The sequence below is a fragment of the Gadus chalcogrammus genome, chromosome 14 (assembly GCF_026213295.1).
Source record: "Gadus chalcogrammus isolate NIFS_2021 chromosome 14, NIFS_Gcha_1.0, whole genome shotgun sequence".
NCBI classification, from domain to species: domain Eukaryota; kingdom Metazoa; phylum Chordata; class Actinopteri; order Gadiformes; family Gadidae; genus Gadus; species Gadus chalcogrammus.
In genome coordinates this window covers 9856873-9872886 of record NC_079425.1, presented here as the reverse complement: position 1 = coordinate 9872886, position 16014 = coordinate 9856873, and the positions used below count along the sequence as shown (strand labels likewise).

Here is a 16014-nt window from a genome sequence, read left to right as displayed (position 1 = left end):
CCTTTTTATTTCTCCTTTTTGATAATGTTCCACTTTCAAACTTTCATTATTAATAATCTTTTTAATAAGAGGCAAAAAGATCCACTGCTGCAGAAAATTAAAGATGAATGTTTTGTTTTTTTTGCAAAATTCCTTTGCTAAGGAGAATCCTGTAGACAATAAGGCATCTGTGTCTGTATAAATGGTAGATTTGAAAAGTGTGCATGCCCTTTGAAGATGCATTGATATCAGAGGCCGTAGGCAAGCATGATGGAAAGAGCTTTTAGCGGTAAAATATTAGGTTGCAGTGACAAATGTTCAACCCAACACACACACACATGTGCCGTTATTATATGGCAGAAACACATACAATAAGCTAGAAGCTGATTCATGCAGAGAAATTATCAAATTAAGCAGATGCTTACCATGCTTGTGACCTAAAAAGAAACAAACAAGGTATGATTGTTAAAAATGCATTTTCTTTGTTGTTTTGAGTAGTTTAAAACTTTGAAGGCGTCACGGACCAATGCAGTAACAACATACTAGAAAACAATACCCATATTACACACAAACGTTAGAAGCATTGCATCAGGATCATAACCAAGAATACATTGAGTATGTAAAATACTTTATTTATCAACTGTAGGGATAAAATGGAAAATTACATAAAAAACACATATCTAAAATAAAATAAATATAAACATAAATATAACGTTTCTCACTAGGTTGGATGTCTTCCATTTAAAAAAGCCATAAACAAACAATAATCAGCTATCATATGAGGCTAAACTAACATGATCTCCATTAATACTGCTTCGGGAAACGCCTGCTTGGATTTCTCTGCGCCAATGGACCCTAATTTGCTTTCGATGAAGAGAGACAGAGATCCATACAAAAGCGGCCTGTTTCTACTCAGACTGTCGCCCGTGCCCCATTCACAGCTAGCTGCTTGACCGACTCTTTCTGGTGCTCCACATACACACACACACACACACACACACACACACACACACACACACACACACACACACACACACACACACACACACACACACACACACACACACACACACACACACACACACACAGACACACACAATTATTCTGAATTCTAAGAATGGTCACCATCCAATGAAAATTGTTGGATGGTGTGTCAGAGAAATAGTTACCATGGTTATACTTCATAAAGACCTTATATTCCAGGTCAATGTAGTCGTAGAGTACTCATTCGACAATGGCGCCTCGATTTTTGGGGAAATGTAATATTCAAAAAGGGTTAAAAGACTTGACTGCGGAGGGAAATAACAAGAGTGTTCTCAAATGACTTCATCTGAACTGAAAAGGAGGGCCAAACACGCCAGCACATCTTCCAGCAGGCTGAAGAGAGAAGAGACTTCCCTGCTATTCTCCATACTGAACGGACACCGCCACACAGACGACGCCAGTCGGGGGAAAAGTTTCATTATCTCACATTGTAAATCAAGTGTCGGTTGTTAAATTCACCTTCCTTCCTTTTTAAATAAATAAAACCTGGCTGACATGCCCTTCTATCAATATATCTTCTGGTAAGAGATTTACGCGGGCTCGTTGACCTCAAACAGCTCACAGCAGCTCACCAACAGCCAAACGCATCTTGCCAGCATGCTTCCCCACATACACACAGACTGTAGCGGCACACAAGCATTCAAAAGAAGGCATTGTGCCACCTCGACAAATGTGCGCTTTTGCTTTGAGGTGCTTACTTTGGAACTATATTTTTTCATATGGAAGCTATGAATGAGAAAATCTGAAAAAGATTATTCTTATTATTCTCATTTTATTCTTCTTCTTGTTCTTCTTCTTTTTATTGTTGTGTTTTATGCTGACTAGCCTTGTTGTTTAGCCAGCCAAAGGTGATCTCAAAGCAAAAGTAAAGAATGAAAGAGAGATGCAGAAAGCAGGCAGAGGGAATGATGTTGACTGGATATGGTGTTTAGGGTGGGGTGGGTTAGAATTTGAAATAGGAGATGATCAAGTAAGAACTTAAGGGTTAGGGGAATCAGAGTAGCAGGCATTCACTCCATCACCTGGGAAACAGGCAGCTAAACGCACAGCAACCACATGCCCAGAAGCAGAAAAGCGCATACCTTTAGCTTGGAATGAAACTCACGAGATTTCCTTCTGGCAAGAACCTGAATGTGACTAGACACCTGCGGGGTAAGGGAGAGGAGGAAAACAAAGGAACAGCCTGTAACCATGGCAATGAAAAGCCCCCTGCAACTGGGCATAGCCAGACCTACCTTAATGGCAGCTTGGATTTCTCGAACTTTCTTTCTCGCTAAGACCTGTATGTGACTAGACACCTCCATTAACAAAATAAAAAAAGGAAAAGGAAAAACACAAGAAAACAATAAAAGTACAAAGTGGATAACACATATCTTGGTTACAAAAGCAGGAGATGCGTCCCACAATGGCAGAATCTCTGAGGCGCACAGTGAGCGCATAAAGCCAATAAAGCATTGTGCTGTCTGTTGTTGTCACCTAAGTGAAGTGATTAAGGAGGACGCAGGCCCCTTTAGTGCACATTAAGAAAGCACAGATGTGGTCTTCTGTGCACTGAATGACAATCGGCCGGTATTAGTGTGGGAGCTGGCGGAGACATTTCACAAGTTTTTTCTTTACTTAAACGTTCACCTCGTCTGAGATATTTAATGGTAGTTAGGTTAACATATTCACAGCAACTATGGGGTTGTTATTAAAGCAGTGTTATTCATTCTGCTATCACCGTCATAAATGTCAAATAAACACTGTCCCATTATAAAAAGCTGAAACTGAATGAAGCTGAATTTCTGTTGATTAAAAAAAAAAAAAAAAGTCTGTAGTGTTGCTAAGTGTGAAAGGGGCAGGCCAACACTTGTTTCCCCCTAAGTGAAACAATTAAGGAAAATGCATGCCCCTTTAGTGTTAGGCCTACACCTACATTACTCTAAAGTAATTTCAGTGCGTCAGATTGTTAATCAATGGAATCAATTAAGTAATTGTAGCCAGCATTCATTGAGGATTATTGAGTCAGTTATCCAAGTGTAACCGTAATTTACACTTTACCACAAAGCCTCTTCACATGCCTAGCCGTGGGCAGTAGCCCATAAGCAAGCTAACGCAACCCACGGTGTTTTGAAGCCATATTCCGGCCAAATTGTGATATCTAACATAACCCTACCGTCCTAACGTGCTGATTCACTGTGCCTCATTGGCTATATCCTAAGCCAATCAGAGCGCTTTTTACATTCCATAATCACTATCTGCCTAAGACATCTATTTAACTCATCTTGACTTTTTTTTTTGCAAAATGCAAGATGGACCTTAAAATATGCCTTAGACAATTATGCTTAGAGGCTAACGGTATTGTTGTTGCAAAACCCAAACCAAAGCCCTGAACCCTAATGAAGCAGAGTGCAGTACAACAGCCTGCTCGCTCTCAGCGGTGGTTTAGGACACTCTGTGTTGCGGGACTGCAAAACTAGTTTGGGAGGCAGAGAGCTATGGGCTGCACCTCGAGTGTCGAGCACCAATCTCTGTGTTTTCTGGAGGACGTGTAAGCACCGAGATGCACTTTTGATTGCCTTACAGTGCCGAAAAAAGAGCCCAGTCTCCGGGTTTCTGTTGCATGCCTGTGATCAGAGCAAGTCCCACTCTATTTGTGCTTCCACCTGCCCACAAATAAAAGCCTTTAGTCTCGCAAAGTGTTCAACCTCAATTCATTCAGAGGAAAGAATGCTTTCGGAGAAACGGGGGCTGCACTCCAGCGTATGCTGGGTCCTTTTGTTTTTTTTTGTGTGTTTTTTTCCCTTCTTATTGTCTAGCAACACAATGCATATTGAATCGCAAAGATATAGTGATCAACGAATTGTTTCAAAGTATTCAACGTTAAGCGTAAGAGTATAAAAACACACACAAAATACACAAGTGAGAGTAAATTGCAAGATAGGTTGTTCATTTTGTTTGCTGTCTGTACTCCTGTTTGAATGCATCGGGCCGTCTGTATCATGGCTAGACACCAGCTTAGGCATGCATGCAACTGAGCATTGGGGTGTGTTATGTGTGTGTTTGTCTGCCTGTGCATGTGTTCACGTGCATGCGAGTGCATTGGATATCTGACTAGACTCCTATCTCATCCTCCAGCCGGGGTTTTCTTACCTGTTTCCGAGTCCTCGTCTTTCCCGTCCGTAACTTGATGTATCTCGCAATGAGTTCGTTACGACCTGTGACACAGAACAGGTGGAAAAGGTTCAATGGAGCAAGCATTTAATTTGCCTCTTACAATAGTCGAGGTGAAGAGCTCTTCTTCGAATCATAATAGTTTCAAATGTCCCCATTATAAAACCAGCTAGGGTTGTGACTTTGGTTATTTGAAAAGACAAAATAAAAAATATTCCTAGATGTTTAATAATTTTCTTACATGTAAACCCCATTGCTACAATGGAATACGGAGTTCACTATTTAACATATCACAGAGTTCAAAGGACAGATCCAGAATCTGCTAGGAGCCCCATGTGGCATTACAATTAAAAAACCTCTGTACAGAGACGGCCTTTCAAATGAATCTACAACGTAATATAATTCCATTCTCTTCAAAGACTGCTATGAAAGAACACAGGCCTGGACATTCATAAATGTTATATAAAAGAATGGCGGCAGAAATGTATCCATCTAAAACAGTGCTGCTTTCATCAGGTTTTAATTAAAGAAATGGTTTTGTGGAGCTTCCCAATTAGCAGAGGCTTCAAACATTCTTCTGTCCTCAGCTCTGCACTAATTGCCCAAACGATTCGCAATCGTCCCGGCACAGCCTTTTCACATGCTAATTACACGTTGCCAACCCCAAAACTATTACACAAATTATAGGAGGGCAGGTACTGTAGTTGTTTGCAGCAGAAGAGCCAACACATGTCATAGAAATGCTTTGCACACCTGCACGGAACGTATCAACAGGCTGGCTGTTTCTACCCTACCTACCACACACTAACACACTCACACACACACAGACACACACAGACACGCACGCATGCAGGCACTCACTCACGGACACACACACACACACACACACACACACACACACACACACACACACACACACACACACACACACACACACACACACACACACACACACACACACACACACACACACACACACACTCGCACGCAGGCATGCACTCCCGCACACACACAAAATAAATGTCAGTGTAATAAAAGGAAGACAGTGCATTTATAAGACTTGCTCAATTCAATTACATCCATATTCTACAGATGAAATTGCAGCACCATTTGGAATCAGGCTGATACCTAAGGCAGATATAAGGTCTGAGTTTGTTGAGTAGTGTGCCTATTGTTGTTGCGTGTGTAAAAGACACTGAAAGAGTGTGGTTGTGATTGCGTGACATGGACCGTGCATGTCTTTGCTCTGCTCACGGGCACTTAATTAATGACAGGGTGGAGCTGAAAGAGCTTTTACTTTGAAAGCCAATGTAAAGTCAATATGCATTCAAATCTCTCAGTGGCCGTGAAATTGATGTGCGTTTGTCTTTCACGCATACAGGTCTTGACCCGAGGGAAGTCTTGACCCCCTGGGTATTTGTCCTTCAGAACTCGCGGTGAAGTTTAGGTCAGTCTCAAGCAAACCAGTGGACACCTGTCTGGGACAAATAAACAACACCTAGGGGACGATAACACCAGCTTGATTGCACATAATCAACAGAAACACACCAAGTGCTCCGAAGTTGTTTACACATAGTCCAAACTTAAATGGCAGACTGAAAGCTTGTTTACTTACTTACTTTTTCACCGGGCGTGAAAAAAAACAACCACCCAGATAACTAGCTAACCCCTGAAATCACCATTGTCTAAATTGCCTTGTCAATATGCACAAGCCAAGTGTGGGATAAGTGCATTTCATTGTAACGTGTGTACATTGTCCCCCTACAGTTTAGGTAAGGGGGAAGTAGCAACTTTTTATTTATTTTTACTAAAATACAAATTATAAATCTTGAACAAATGTGTCTATTGTTCAATCTTGTAGGCCTGTATGCTTATCCTTATTATGATTATGATCTTTATTATTTGCATTAGTATTAGTATTTTTAGTATTATTCATTATTATCATCCGAAATTGATTATACATCACAAGGGGGCGCCATCTCAAGCATACGTCCATGGTGAACTATAAAGAACCTGAATCTCAACATTGTGTATGACAAATGAGAATAAACCAAATGTTTTTGGTACCGACATTTGATACGCACGAGACACCTGATCGAAATGGGATCATATCATAGAGTTGCATATTACCATGAGCTTATAGAGAATCAGTTGATCTCATATCACACACAATCACACGCACACACCCACAAACACTTTTGTTGTTCTAGTTATATACAATACATAAAATACCATGGCTAGTTTACAGATTAAGGTATGTTATTTTCTCAAAGCTACCAAGAGAGTTAAGTGGATTGCACTTTTAACCTTCCTCCAATCCAGTGCTCAACACAAACCAAAAAGTTCATAACAGATAACTATGGTTTTATGACTGAGAAATATTCAGAGGAATATATTAGCAATAAAGTATGGCAACATGGATTGCTGCCAATCCTCTGTGTGTGCATAAATGTTGCCAGGCGACCTGCATGTGATGTGGCGGAGCAGCTTCTGTGGTTAAATGTAAGCAGGGGCGTAGCCAGGACATTATTACTGTGGTGGCCAGCTCGGGCCAATCTCATGGGGTGGCACTTTACTGTCAAAGTATAACACTTTGAATAAGAATAGTAAGTCAAAGTTATATCAAACTAATACTGCATATATTTCAGCTTTCTTTAGTCCGTTTCCGTTCAGGATATATATATATTATTTTTTTTCAGACTCGGGGGGCCAGCGGGGTGGCCATCCTCTGACCAGGGCTGGCCCCCATGTGGCTACGCCCCTGAATGTAAGGGACTCAACTGTAATACACACTGCTGTGATTATTAGTTGTGGAAAAAAGCTCCTCGGCTGCTATAGAAAAGAGTCCTGCTGCTTGATGAATACCCTGTATTTATAGCAAAAGACTTACAGTTGAGTGTGGTGGTATTGGGTGTGGGGGGGTCCTATACGTTATATTTCCATGACCTTAAGGAGGAGTCACACTACTAAAGGCAGATGGGAGGAGCATGTATTGCCTCCCTTCCTTTGCCAAAGTGAACCCCATACCGTCCCTAGAGATTTTGCGGGGCATGTGAATGGCCCAACGAGATGGTAGCTCGGCTCTTCCCCCTGAACCCCAACAGCACACTGCTACCCTGGCCACTGGCCTGAGAAGTCTATTCCCCCATTCAGGGCAGAATGAGGGAATCAGTTAGGTCAGTATTTTATTCAGAAACCTTAAAGTGTAATTCCGGTGTACCCCCCAGGGTCTTTGTTTTGGCATGTACCCATCAAAAAAGCCTTTCAGATACTTTACATGCAGTAGCATGATTCGGGTCCCTACACATAAAACAAAGCATCAACAACTATGTTAGCATATCGGGTGTTTATTGAAAAAGGACCTACCGGTAAGGCACAGACTTTGAAAACAGTCTTTACTAATAAACTCCCGGTATACTAAGTTGTTGATGCTTCGTTTTACGTGTAGGGACCCTAATCATGCTTCTGCAGAGGTTTGGTGCTATTTTGAGCAATATTAGTAGTTAAAAAGTGCAGATTTAGTACAGTTTGCGGTGCCCCTAACCAATAACATGGAAGCCAAACATTGCGCCGGGCAAACTCTATACTCGATTTTCAATTAAAAAAGTATCCGGAAGGCTTATTTGATGGTATACCTGCCAAAACAAACACCCTAGGGTCCGTTTTCGCCAGAATTACACTTTAAGGGAAATGCGAATCTCACTGGATCGCCATGAGAGGAGATGCAAATGATCTCAGAAATAAGGCATTGCAAAGCATGCATACATGTGGAAATGGAAGGGTGGAGGACAGAAAGCCAGCGATAGAGAGACAGAGAGGGGCGGTGGAGGCAGGAGAATGATAAGAGAGAAGGAAGAAAAAGGCTGGATGCTATTCAGTAAAGCTCTCTCGCTATTCTGTCATGGTGTTGTGAAGGTTCGCAGCACTGTTGTGTCTCATTGTCCTCTTTTTAATCCACCTCTTCTCAACCACTTCTTGCTAACACCTTTCCTGTGTGACACATCCAGAGAGTGCCGTTTTCATTTGTTACCTTCAACGAAAAGGAGAAAAAGCATTTCGAGTCTGATGCGGGAGTCCTTTATGTCCTATTTTACACAAGTTGTTTGTGTAAAGAAAATTCTACACTTGAAAACATGATTACACGCCTTAGAAATGTGTAATTCACGTGAAAACATTTAAAATAGGAATAAAATATAATCAAAAGGTAAGTTACCCTGCCAAACAGAATTATTTCTCTGATTTCTAAATTCCAAAAAAATTACAGCAGTAATGCACTATTCTCTTATGTTATGGCACAATAAATATCATACTTCCTAGATGATGTCCTCTGAGTGAAAGGAACAAAACTTTACTGGTTTTGCTGTACTTTTATCCCTCCATTTTAAAATAACCCATTTCCTGTAACAGGCCTTGTTGAACACGGACAAAACCACAGCCACATCTGGCCAAGTGCTCAGCTATGATGTCAATGGATGTGAGACAGACTCGAGCTGGGCCAGAACCCACATTGGATTGGCTACGTTGCTCTTTCTGTGGGTCAGGGCATCAAATCTTGTGAACAAAGGAGCACACAAATGTTTATTCAATCAAAATGCTGTATGAGTGATACATTCCAATAGGCAGTGGGTTTGTGCCTCTTGTTGATCTTACACACCTATCGCGCTGGAAATGTATCAGGATTTCTATCTGTGATCAATTCAAACCAAATATGTTGGCTCTGTGCTGACAACCAAAGACAAAGACTGAAATGAAAAACACACTCCTTTTTCTGAATGACGGAAAAGAAAAGTGCGCAGCACACTGGGACCACAACCCTTATGCGAAACCGCACCTCATACTTGTTGGTACGTGGTCAAGAAGATGGATGGCACACGTTGAGAACAACTATTTGAGAGGTTTCATTCCGAGGAACAAAATTGGGTAAGAGATAAGATGGGGTTTCAAGATGTTCTCAAAAGGTTAAAAATCCCAAAATACTTTGTGTACAATGCAAATATATTGAAGGGACACACACAACAATGCAAATATATTGAAGGGACACACACAACACACACACCTATGGGCAAGTTTGGGTCGCCATTCAGCCTAACCAGCAGGAGGGAAGCAAGAAAACCTGGAGAACGTAACCAACCTGGAGAACGTCTCCCAAGATATGGGTCCTTAGACAGGGATCCGTTCTATGCACGTGAGCCTGTGTGCGTTCATGTGTGTGTGTGCATGTATGCATGTATGTGTGTGTGTGTGTGTGTATGTATGCGTGTATGTGTGTGTGTGTGTGTATGTGTGTGTGTGTGTGTGTGTGTGTGTTTGTGTGTGTGTGTGTGTGTGTGTGTGTGTCCACATAAGCCATGGCTTTGCCCTCATCTGTGACAGATGACTCAAGAATCCCAGGCAGACATTACGACATTATCATCACGATTGACTGTAGCAACAACATGAAGGCCTCTAGCAGGAGGCTCCCCTCTTGATTCACAGGTTCTGGAATCAAACAGTGGCAAGAAAATCGTTTGATGGTACAATCAAACCAGGAACTATGTCTCAAACTCCTTTGGAGTAAATAATGTATACTATTTGTTATAATCAATAACAATTCAAGGTTGTAGTTGATGAAGGATGTAACAATCTAAAACACGGATGCTTTGCTTTTATTGTATGTTGACTCAAACAATTGTTATTAGCAGTAATTGTAATACTTATACGAATATACCAATTATGGACTCAACACCATCCATCCCGACATTGGGTCGGGCCTGAGGATGCATCAGGTTAACCTAAGAGGAAGGGATTTAGAGATTCTTTGACTAGAATTGCAATCTCATGCTGTTTATGGTCACATCAAACAAACGTTATTGGCTAGGAAGTCTGAATATTTGATTGGTCAGATCATCAACAAGTGAATGAAGCAACTCAGCTTGCTGCAAATTGCGGGTGATTCCACATTGCTCCGTTATCAAGCCACTGCTGGTGCTCAGCCTATGACCAACCTGCGATCAAAGCCTCAGCTTCGAGCAATTAAAAACCAGTATTGAAACAAGCCCATCAGCTTTCCCTGATTATTATTAATAAGGGCTAGGATTTTTCCAAGAGAAAGTACATATTATTGTCACATTGAATGTAATATTATTAACTGAACACCGTTTATAAGCAAGAGCTTCTTCGGTCTTCTGATGCCTGAAGATGTTCTTCTTGCTGAATGTTCTGGTGTTATGTGGAGGGCCCCAACATTGGGCCCTCCACATGTTTCCTTTGTTCTATATTTGACCGTTACATCTGCTATGTTACTTATGAGGGGAGAAAAAATGAAATTACTCCATCCTTCACACGCTGGAAAAATCTGACCACAGCAAAATCAATTTCAACCGTAATACTGCGTAATATTGTGTCTAATTGTAATTAACAGCTTTTTCACTATCTCTTCCTCACCCTTGGACACAAAGGAAAATCAATACTAAACTTGAGATGGCTTTATTGAGCTGGATAAAAGGTTTTATCGTTGGGCTGGGGGTCAGGGGCACTTGAGTAATGTGTGAGTTCAAAAGGGATCGGGCGGGTTGGAGGTCAAAGGTGATTTGTTCTTTCCAGAACCTACAAGACATCAGAAATCAGGTCAGCAACCTTACGCCTTCCGGGAGACACGAGAACATTACAGCAGAGGACCTCTGTTGAACTGGACCCGTGTTCAGACACAAGGTGGAGCGGACTCCCTCCCTCCCTCCCTCCCTCCCTCCTCCTCCCTCCCTCCTCCTCCCTCCCTCCCTCGGTCCTCCCTCCTCCCTCCCTCTCTCTCCTCCCTCCCTCCCTCCCTCCCTCTCTCTCTCTCTCTCTCTCTCTCTCTCTCTCTCTCTCTCTCTCTCTCTCTCTCTCTCTCTCTCTCTCTCTCTCTCTCTCTCTCTCTCTCTCTCTCTCTCTCTCTCTCTCTCTCTCTCTCTCTCTCTCTCTCTCTCTCTCTCTCTCTCTCTCTCTCTCTCTCTCTCTCTCTCTCTCTCTCTCTCTCTCTCTCTCTCTCTCTCACAAGGGAACCATTTGCACAGCCGGCCCTTGTCTGACTCACTCAATCAATTAGCAGTCCCTGAGTTGATCATCACATACATTACAGCAGAGGCTCGTCAACGTGCTGAGGTGTGCCCCTCAGGAGAGGCAGAGGAGAGCAATACTGTAAGCTCTCCCCCCCCCCCCCCCCCCCCCCATGCGACTACAGCCGGACAGGTTGCTGCACTAATCTGTGGGGACATGTGTAATTATGATGAGTCCCACGGGGGGAACGAGTGACTGGGTTAGCTACGGCGATGTGTGAACATGATGAGGAGAGGCGGCGAAGAAGGTGCATTCTACCTGCCTCGCCCACAGCAGAGTAAGAGGACCCTGAGTCAAATCAATATTTGCAATCTCTCGGGATCAATGTAGCGCCCGAGCAAAAAGCAAGAGGTGTTATCGCTGACCGTTGTGAGAAAATCCACCTTCACGGCCATGATGTCCCCTCCCGTCGCATTTGTTTTGGCTGCATGCACAAGCCGTGGTGGGTTTTTTAATTTTGCTGAAGAAATCAAATTTGAACCGAGAAACAAATTTGCAATTTCTTTCAACATCATCATTGTTATATAGTAGGAGTAGATGTATGCCTTCGCTATAGCTCGTTCATACAACAGAATAATAAAAGGGTTACATGGCATTGTTCAAAGATAAGTCTTTCCTTTTTGATCAGATTCAGTTGCATCTCTCTTGTCGGCTACATCTGGCCATTCCTACACTGATTATACAAAACGGTTCCATCAGTATAATATGAAGCCATCAACATAAAGTGTTCAGCCCCAGAATAGGGCCGCTCTCTCATCAGTATCAAACAGACCCAGTTCTTGACACTGCATCTTTAAGGGAGCTCAGAGTTTAACTGTGTTCAAGAACAACAATGGCAGCCAATTGGGAGCGTGCAACCTGAAACCAGTAGCTCAGCTTGCAGAACCTCAACCAGACCTCAGAGCTGAGACACACCCCAACAAACTCCACATTCAGACAGAGAATGCTCTGTTATCCGAGGAAAATTAACATATTTTAAGTGTGGTCGATAACAAATTGAGACAATGCAATGACTATGCTGCATGGACTCTTTTGGAAAATATAATAATTAGGACATTGATGTCCTGGAAAATACTGAGCTAAAAATTAATAACTTTCAAAAGCTGCATGCCATTGGACAACGACATCTGTTCAAAAGAATGCAAGATGCCACATATATCCCTGAATAGATTTTAAAGTTCAAGTTTTAGATTTGAACAATAACTTAAGTTCATTAATAGCCATCATTTATTTCTTTTAAATAACACTTTTCATGCGAAATTAATTGAAATGTTCTATCCTGGGAGATCTAATAAATCTAGGGGTTGTCACCCCAAAGCAAATGTCCATACAGGGACGGATGCCAAAGATATTTTGGGATTTTCCAGTCGAAATATAGACTTGAGTCCTATAGGAAGCAAGCTTAAAATACAGGCCTCTACATTTGGGCCCTGTTCTTTGCTCTGTTGATACAACTTTATTCTATTTTTATTTTAGGTCTTTGCCTCATTTATGAGGTTGTGACAGGGCCTGACCTGCTGTCTTGTTATTTACATCGTTGGGTCAAATCAACACGGCAAAACATACAGCCCAAAGCACCAAAACACCTCAGTACAAGCATATATAACGCACTGGATTTTCTCAGATTCACAAGCAACATACAAACATACAGACATTCATAAATGGCAACATAGCGCCACTGAGCAAAACAAATGATGGTGAATTAAGATAGCAATTGATGGCTCCATCAACAATAGTGTTTGTATCAGCCATCATCGGAAAAGCAGCACGTTGGTCCAGTAAAGATCCAGTCTCCTTCTCTCAAGTTCTCTTCTGTCCAGGATGCAAAGCAACAGGTGTAGAGAGCTCCTAGTAAGATCTCCAACCGAGTGCGGTTGATTAAGTAAGAGAACTCATGAAAAGGACAGTACCCTCCCTTAACATTTTTACAAGCTACACTGAGCCTTTTAGCCCTTAATAATGCATCAGTGCCAGTTCTTTGAAAGCCAAGCTTCGTACTAATATCCCTCCCCTCCCCACACACACACCCCCCCCGAACAACTACAGGCAGTCTTCCCCCCCTAGTTCATATATTAGTGTTTATATGTGACAAATCAATAGAGGAAAACATCTGTAGCATAACCGTGCTATCTAAAGCTTTGTCACAACAACAACACCCTCTCTATTTATACCAAAGCATTCCCTCCGGTGCCATTGTCATCTTTATTCTCATCTCTAATGGGGGAATGAAGACATAAAGCAATTTGAAGTTTTTCGTTAACAGCACAATGTGTGGAAAAACTCTGCGGTGTTGCAGCGACAACAAATGACCGGGGAACAAAACGGGGCTGGGGGGATTATAGTGGAGACCGTGGGTAATGTCTTTCTGAACCCAAGTTCCTCCCTGCATTCTGAGTAAATGCAGGTGACTGAGGGAGCCTGAGCTGATCCCAGAATTCCTCATTACGTGCCCAGCGGGGGGGGGCTCAGTCCCCGCTCGCTCCAGCACCGAGCGTGCTCAGCCCAGCGAGACAGGCCCCAGAGGAGCGCTGTGCTGCAGGGCCATCTGGGGCAGGCCAGGTCTGCTCATTATATCTAACTCATCCTTGGCATCCCCGCAAACCAAGTGCCACTTAGTTCCCACAGGAGGGGTCTAAAGGCTGGAGCGCTGATGAGGTGGCAGAGCGACCGCAGAGAGGTAACGGGAGGAGTCTTACCTCAAAGGACTCAGAGAGAGAGAGGGCGGCATGATATGGACTGAATATTCCAGCCCATTAGCCTAGCGCATATAGTTATCGCTTTAGCCTAGTGAGTCGGATCAGACCTGCGCAGTGTTAACAACATGTTGAAACTAATTGGGTAAACTGTGGCATCACACCCAGAGTAAAGACAATAATACACTATGATTTATTTCCCCCAAGCCTTCTTCTTCAATAAAATGTTCCCCCCTATTTATTTGATATAATACTCCTGAAAAAAATACTACTACCTATGCTTTATTGTCTGTAAATAGAAGAGAGCCAATGAAAAGATATTGAAAAAAATACTACTACCTATGCTTTATTGTCTGTAAATAGAAGAGAGCCAATGAAAAGATATCTAACAAAAAAAAAACGATGTGGATTGGGCCTAGACAGTATCAAGATGCAATTTGTGTCCTTTCTTCAGCTACGAAGACGATGCTATTCAGTTTGCAGCAGGGCATGTGCAAATGCATAACAATGAATAAACATACAATTTGCGTGAATCGTGTCATTTCATGTATGCACCCAATTTCTAGAATAAATAAATGCAGCCTCGCACAGCAGGTGAACGGTGTAACTGTAGCGCGATAAGGTCTTCGGCTGCATTACTGACATGTTTTCCTTGTGCTTTTTAACATCTAGTGGCCAGTGGACTTGGGAGCCAGGCAGAGAGTGCTGGGTAATGCCTACTACGCAGCTGTGAGGCTTCCTGTCCAAGTCACAATTAGCCTCACAGGAACGGGCACAGTGCCAACCAACGATAGTTTTTTGGACATCAGAAAACACTCCAGGTAAACACCACAAGAAGGAGAAATTAGGCATTGTTTTTTTTACAGCAAGACAGTTGCTATAGAGACTGTTGCTAATTAACAGCACTCTGCCCCTGGGTAACAAAGGGCTTAAGGGCACTCGTGGCGGCTCCTCTTGTGATCAGCACTGTGTATGGAACACTGTAGCATCCCTAGTGGCCTCTGCTCTCACAAATACATGTTTCCCCTTCTGCTGCGCCTGCTTCATATTACATGCCAGGAGTGTTTTTTGTCTTCCTGGGTCTTATTAAAAAAAAAGTGCATGGAGCTGGATTACAAGGCACATTTACTCAAGACCTTACCCGCTTAAAAGACAAATTCTGGTGCTTTTTATAGAATTCTTGTTTTAGAGAAATCTGCCTCTGAGCCGTTCTGGAGGACCCTTCATGGGTTTCTCATCATCTCTGATGGTATTCTGAAAAGAGGCCCTGCTACCGAGGAGCGCATCCCTTATGGAAATCTGATGGATCCCGGCAAGAAATTTACATGGTAAACAAAGCCCCGCTGATTTTATGTCTGGAAGCGCCGGCCCACATAAAAATGAAAGGCATCTGGCATTTCCTTTACCTAGTAACAACAGGTCTGGCCTGATGAATGGCCTAAGCCCTTCCTTGTATTATAAATGAGAGATGGAAAGAAAGCCACCAACTACTACTACTACTACTATTACTACTACTACTAATACTACTACTGTTAGTACTACTACTACTTCTAGAGCATAAGAGGCAGTATCAATATACTGCCTCAGAGTGTGCCCGTGTACGTGGGCATGTAGTCCATCCAGAGGACAACATTATTATAAATACAAATACAAATGGTCGAGCCGTGAACAGGTATGTTTTGCCCCCTTTGTGTACACGTTAACATGATATGGAAGTATACCAGCACGCTTAGTAAACATGCTGCATGCAGAAGTTTAAATTCAGCCTCACTCTCCAAGCCAAATGGTTCGAAGAGAAGAAAGTGGGACCAGCCCAGCTTCTGCTTTTACCTTAAACAAGTCCACCCCTGGCCCTAGTTAAAGTTTACGATAAACAGCCCTGGCCCTTGTAAATGTTTAAGATAAACAGTTTCACTACGGCCACTAGAGTTAACACTAAAGCAAAAGATTGGCCAAAATATAGTTCACCATTTTTTGACATTTTATATTTCAAAAATCCTTCTCCTGGCATATCAATTAAACTGCAGCGGCTTTGCCATGTAAGGATTTACTGCGTGCTGAAGGTAGAAAT

At 42.4% G+C, this 16014-nt stretch overlaps 1 protein-coding gene across 7 annotated transcripts in view; it reads right to left on the bottom strand.

The window, feature by feature from the left end:
- The window catches only part of tead1b (TEA domain family member 1b), a 37012-nt gene that overhangs the window by 9352 nt on the left and 11646 nt on the right, over positions 1–16014 (bottom strand). For 2 of the 7 annotated variants that reach the window (XM_056607217.1, XM_056607222.1), the window contains 4 exons: positions 4156–4220; positions 2259–2321; positions 2106–2168; positions 405–416 (listed from right to left, as the gene is read on the bottom strand). In XM_056607217.1, coding sequence (XP_056463192.1) covers positions 405–416; positions 2106–2168; positions 2259–2321; positions 4156–4220 — 203 coding nt within the window. Of the gene's footprint in view, positions 1–404; positions 417–2105; positions 2322–4155; positions 4221–16014 lie in introns of all 7 variants that reach the window. The other 5 variants (XM_056607216.1, XM_056607218.1, XM_056607220.1 and 2 more) reach the window with 5 other exon arrangements.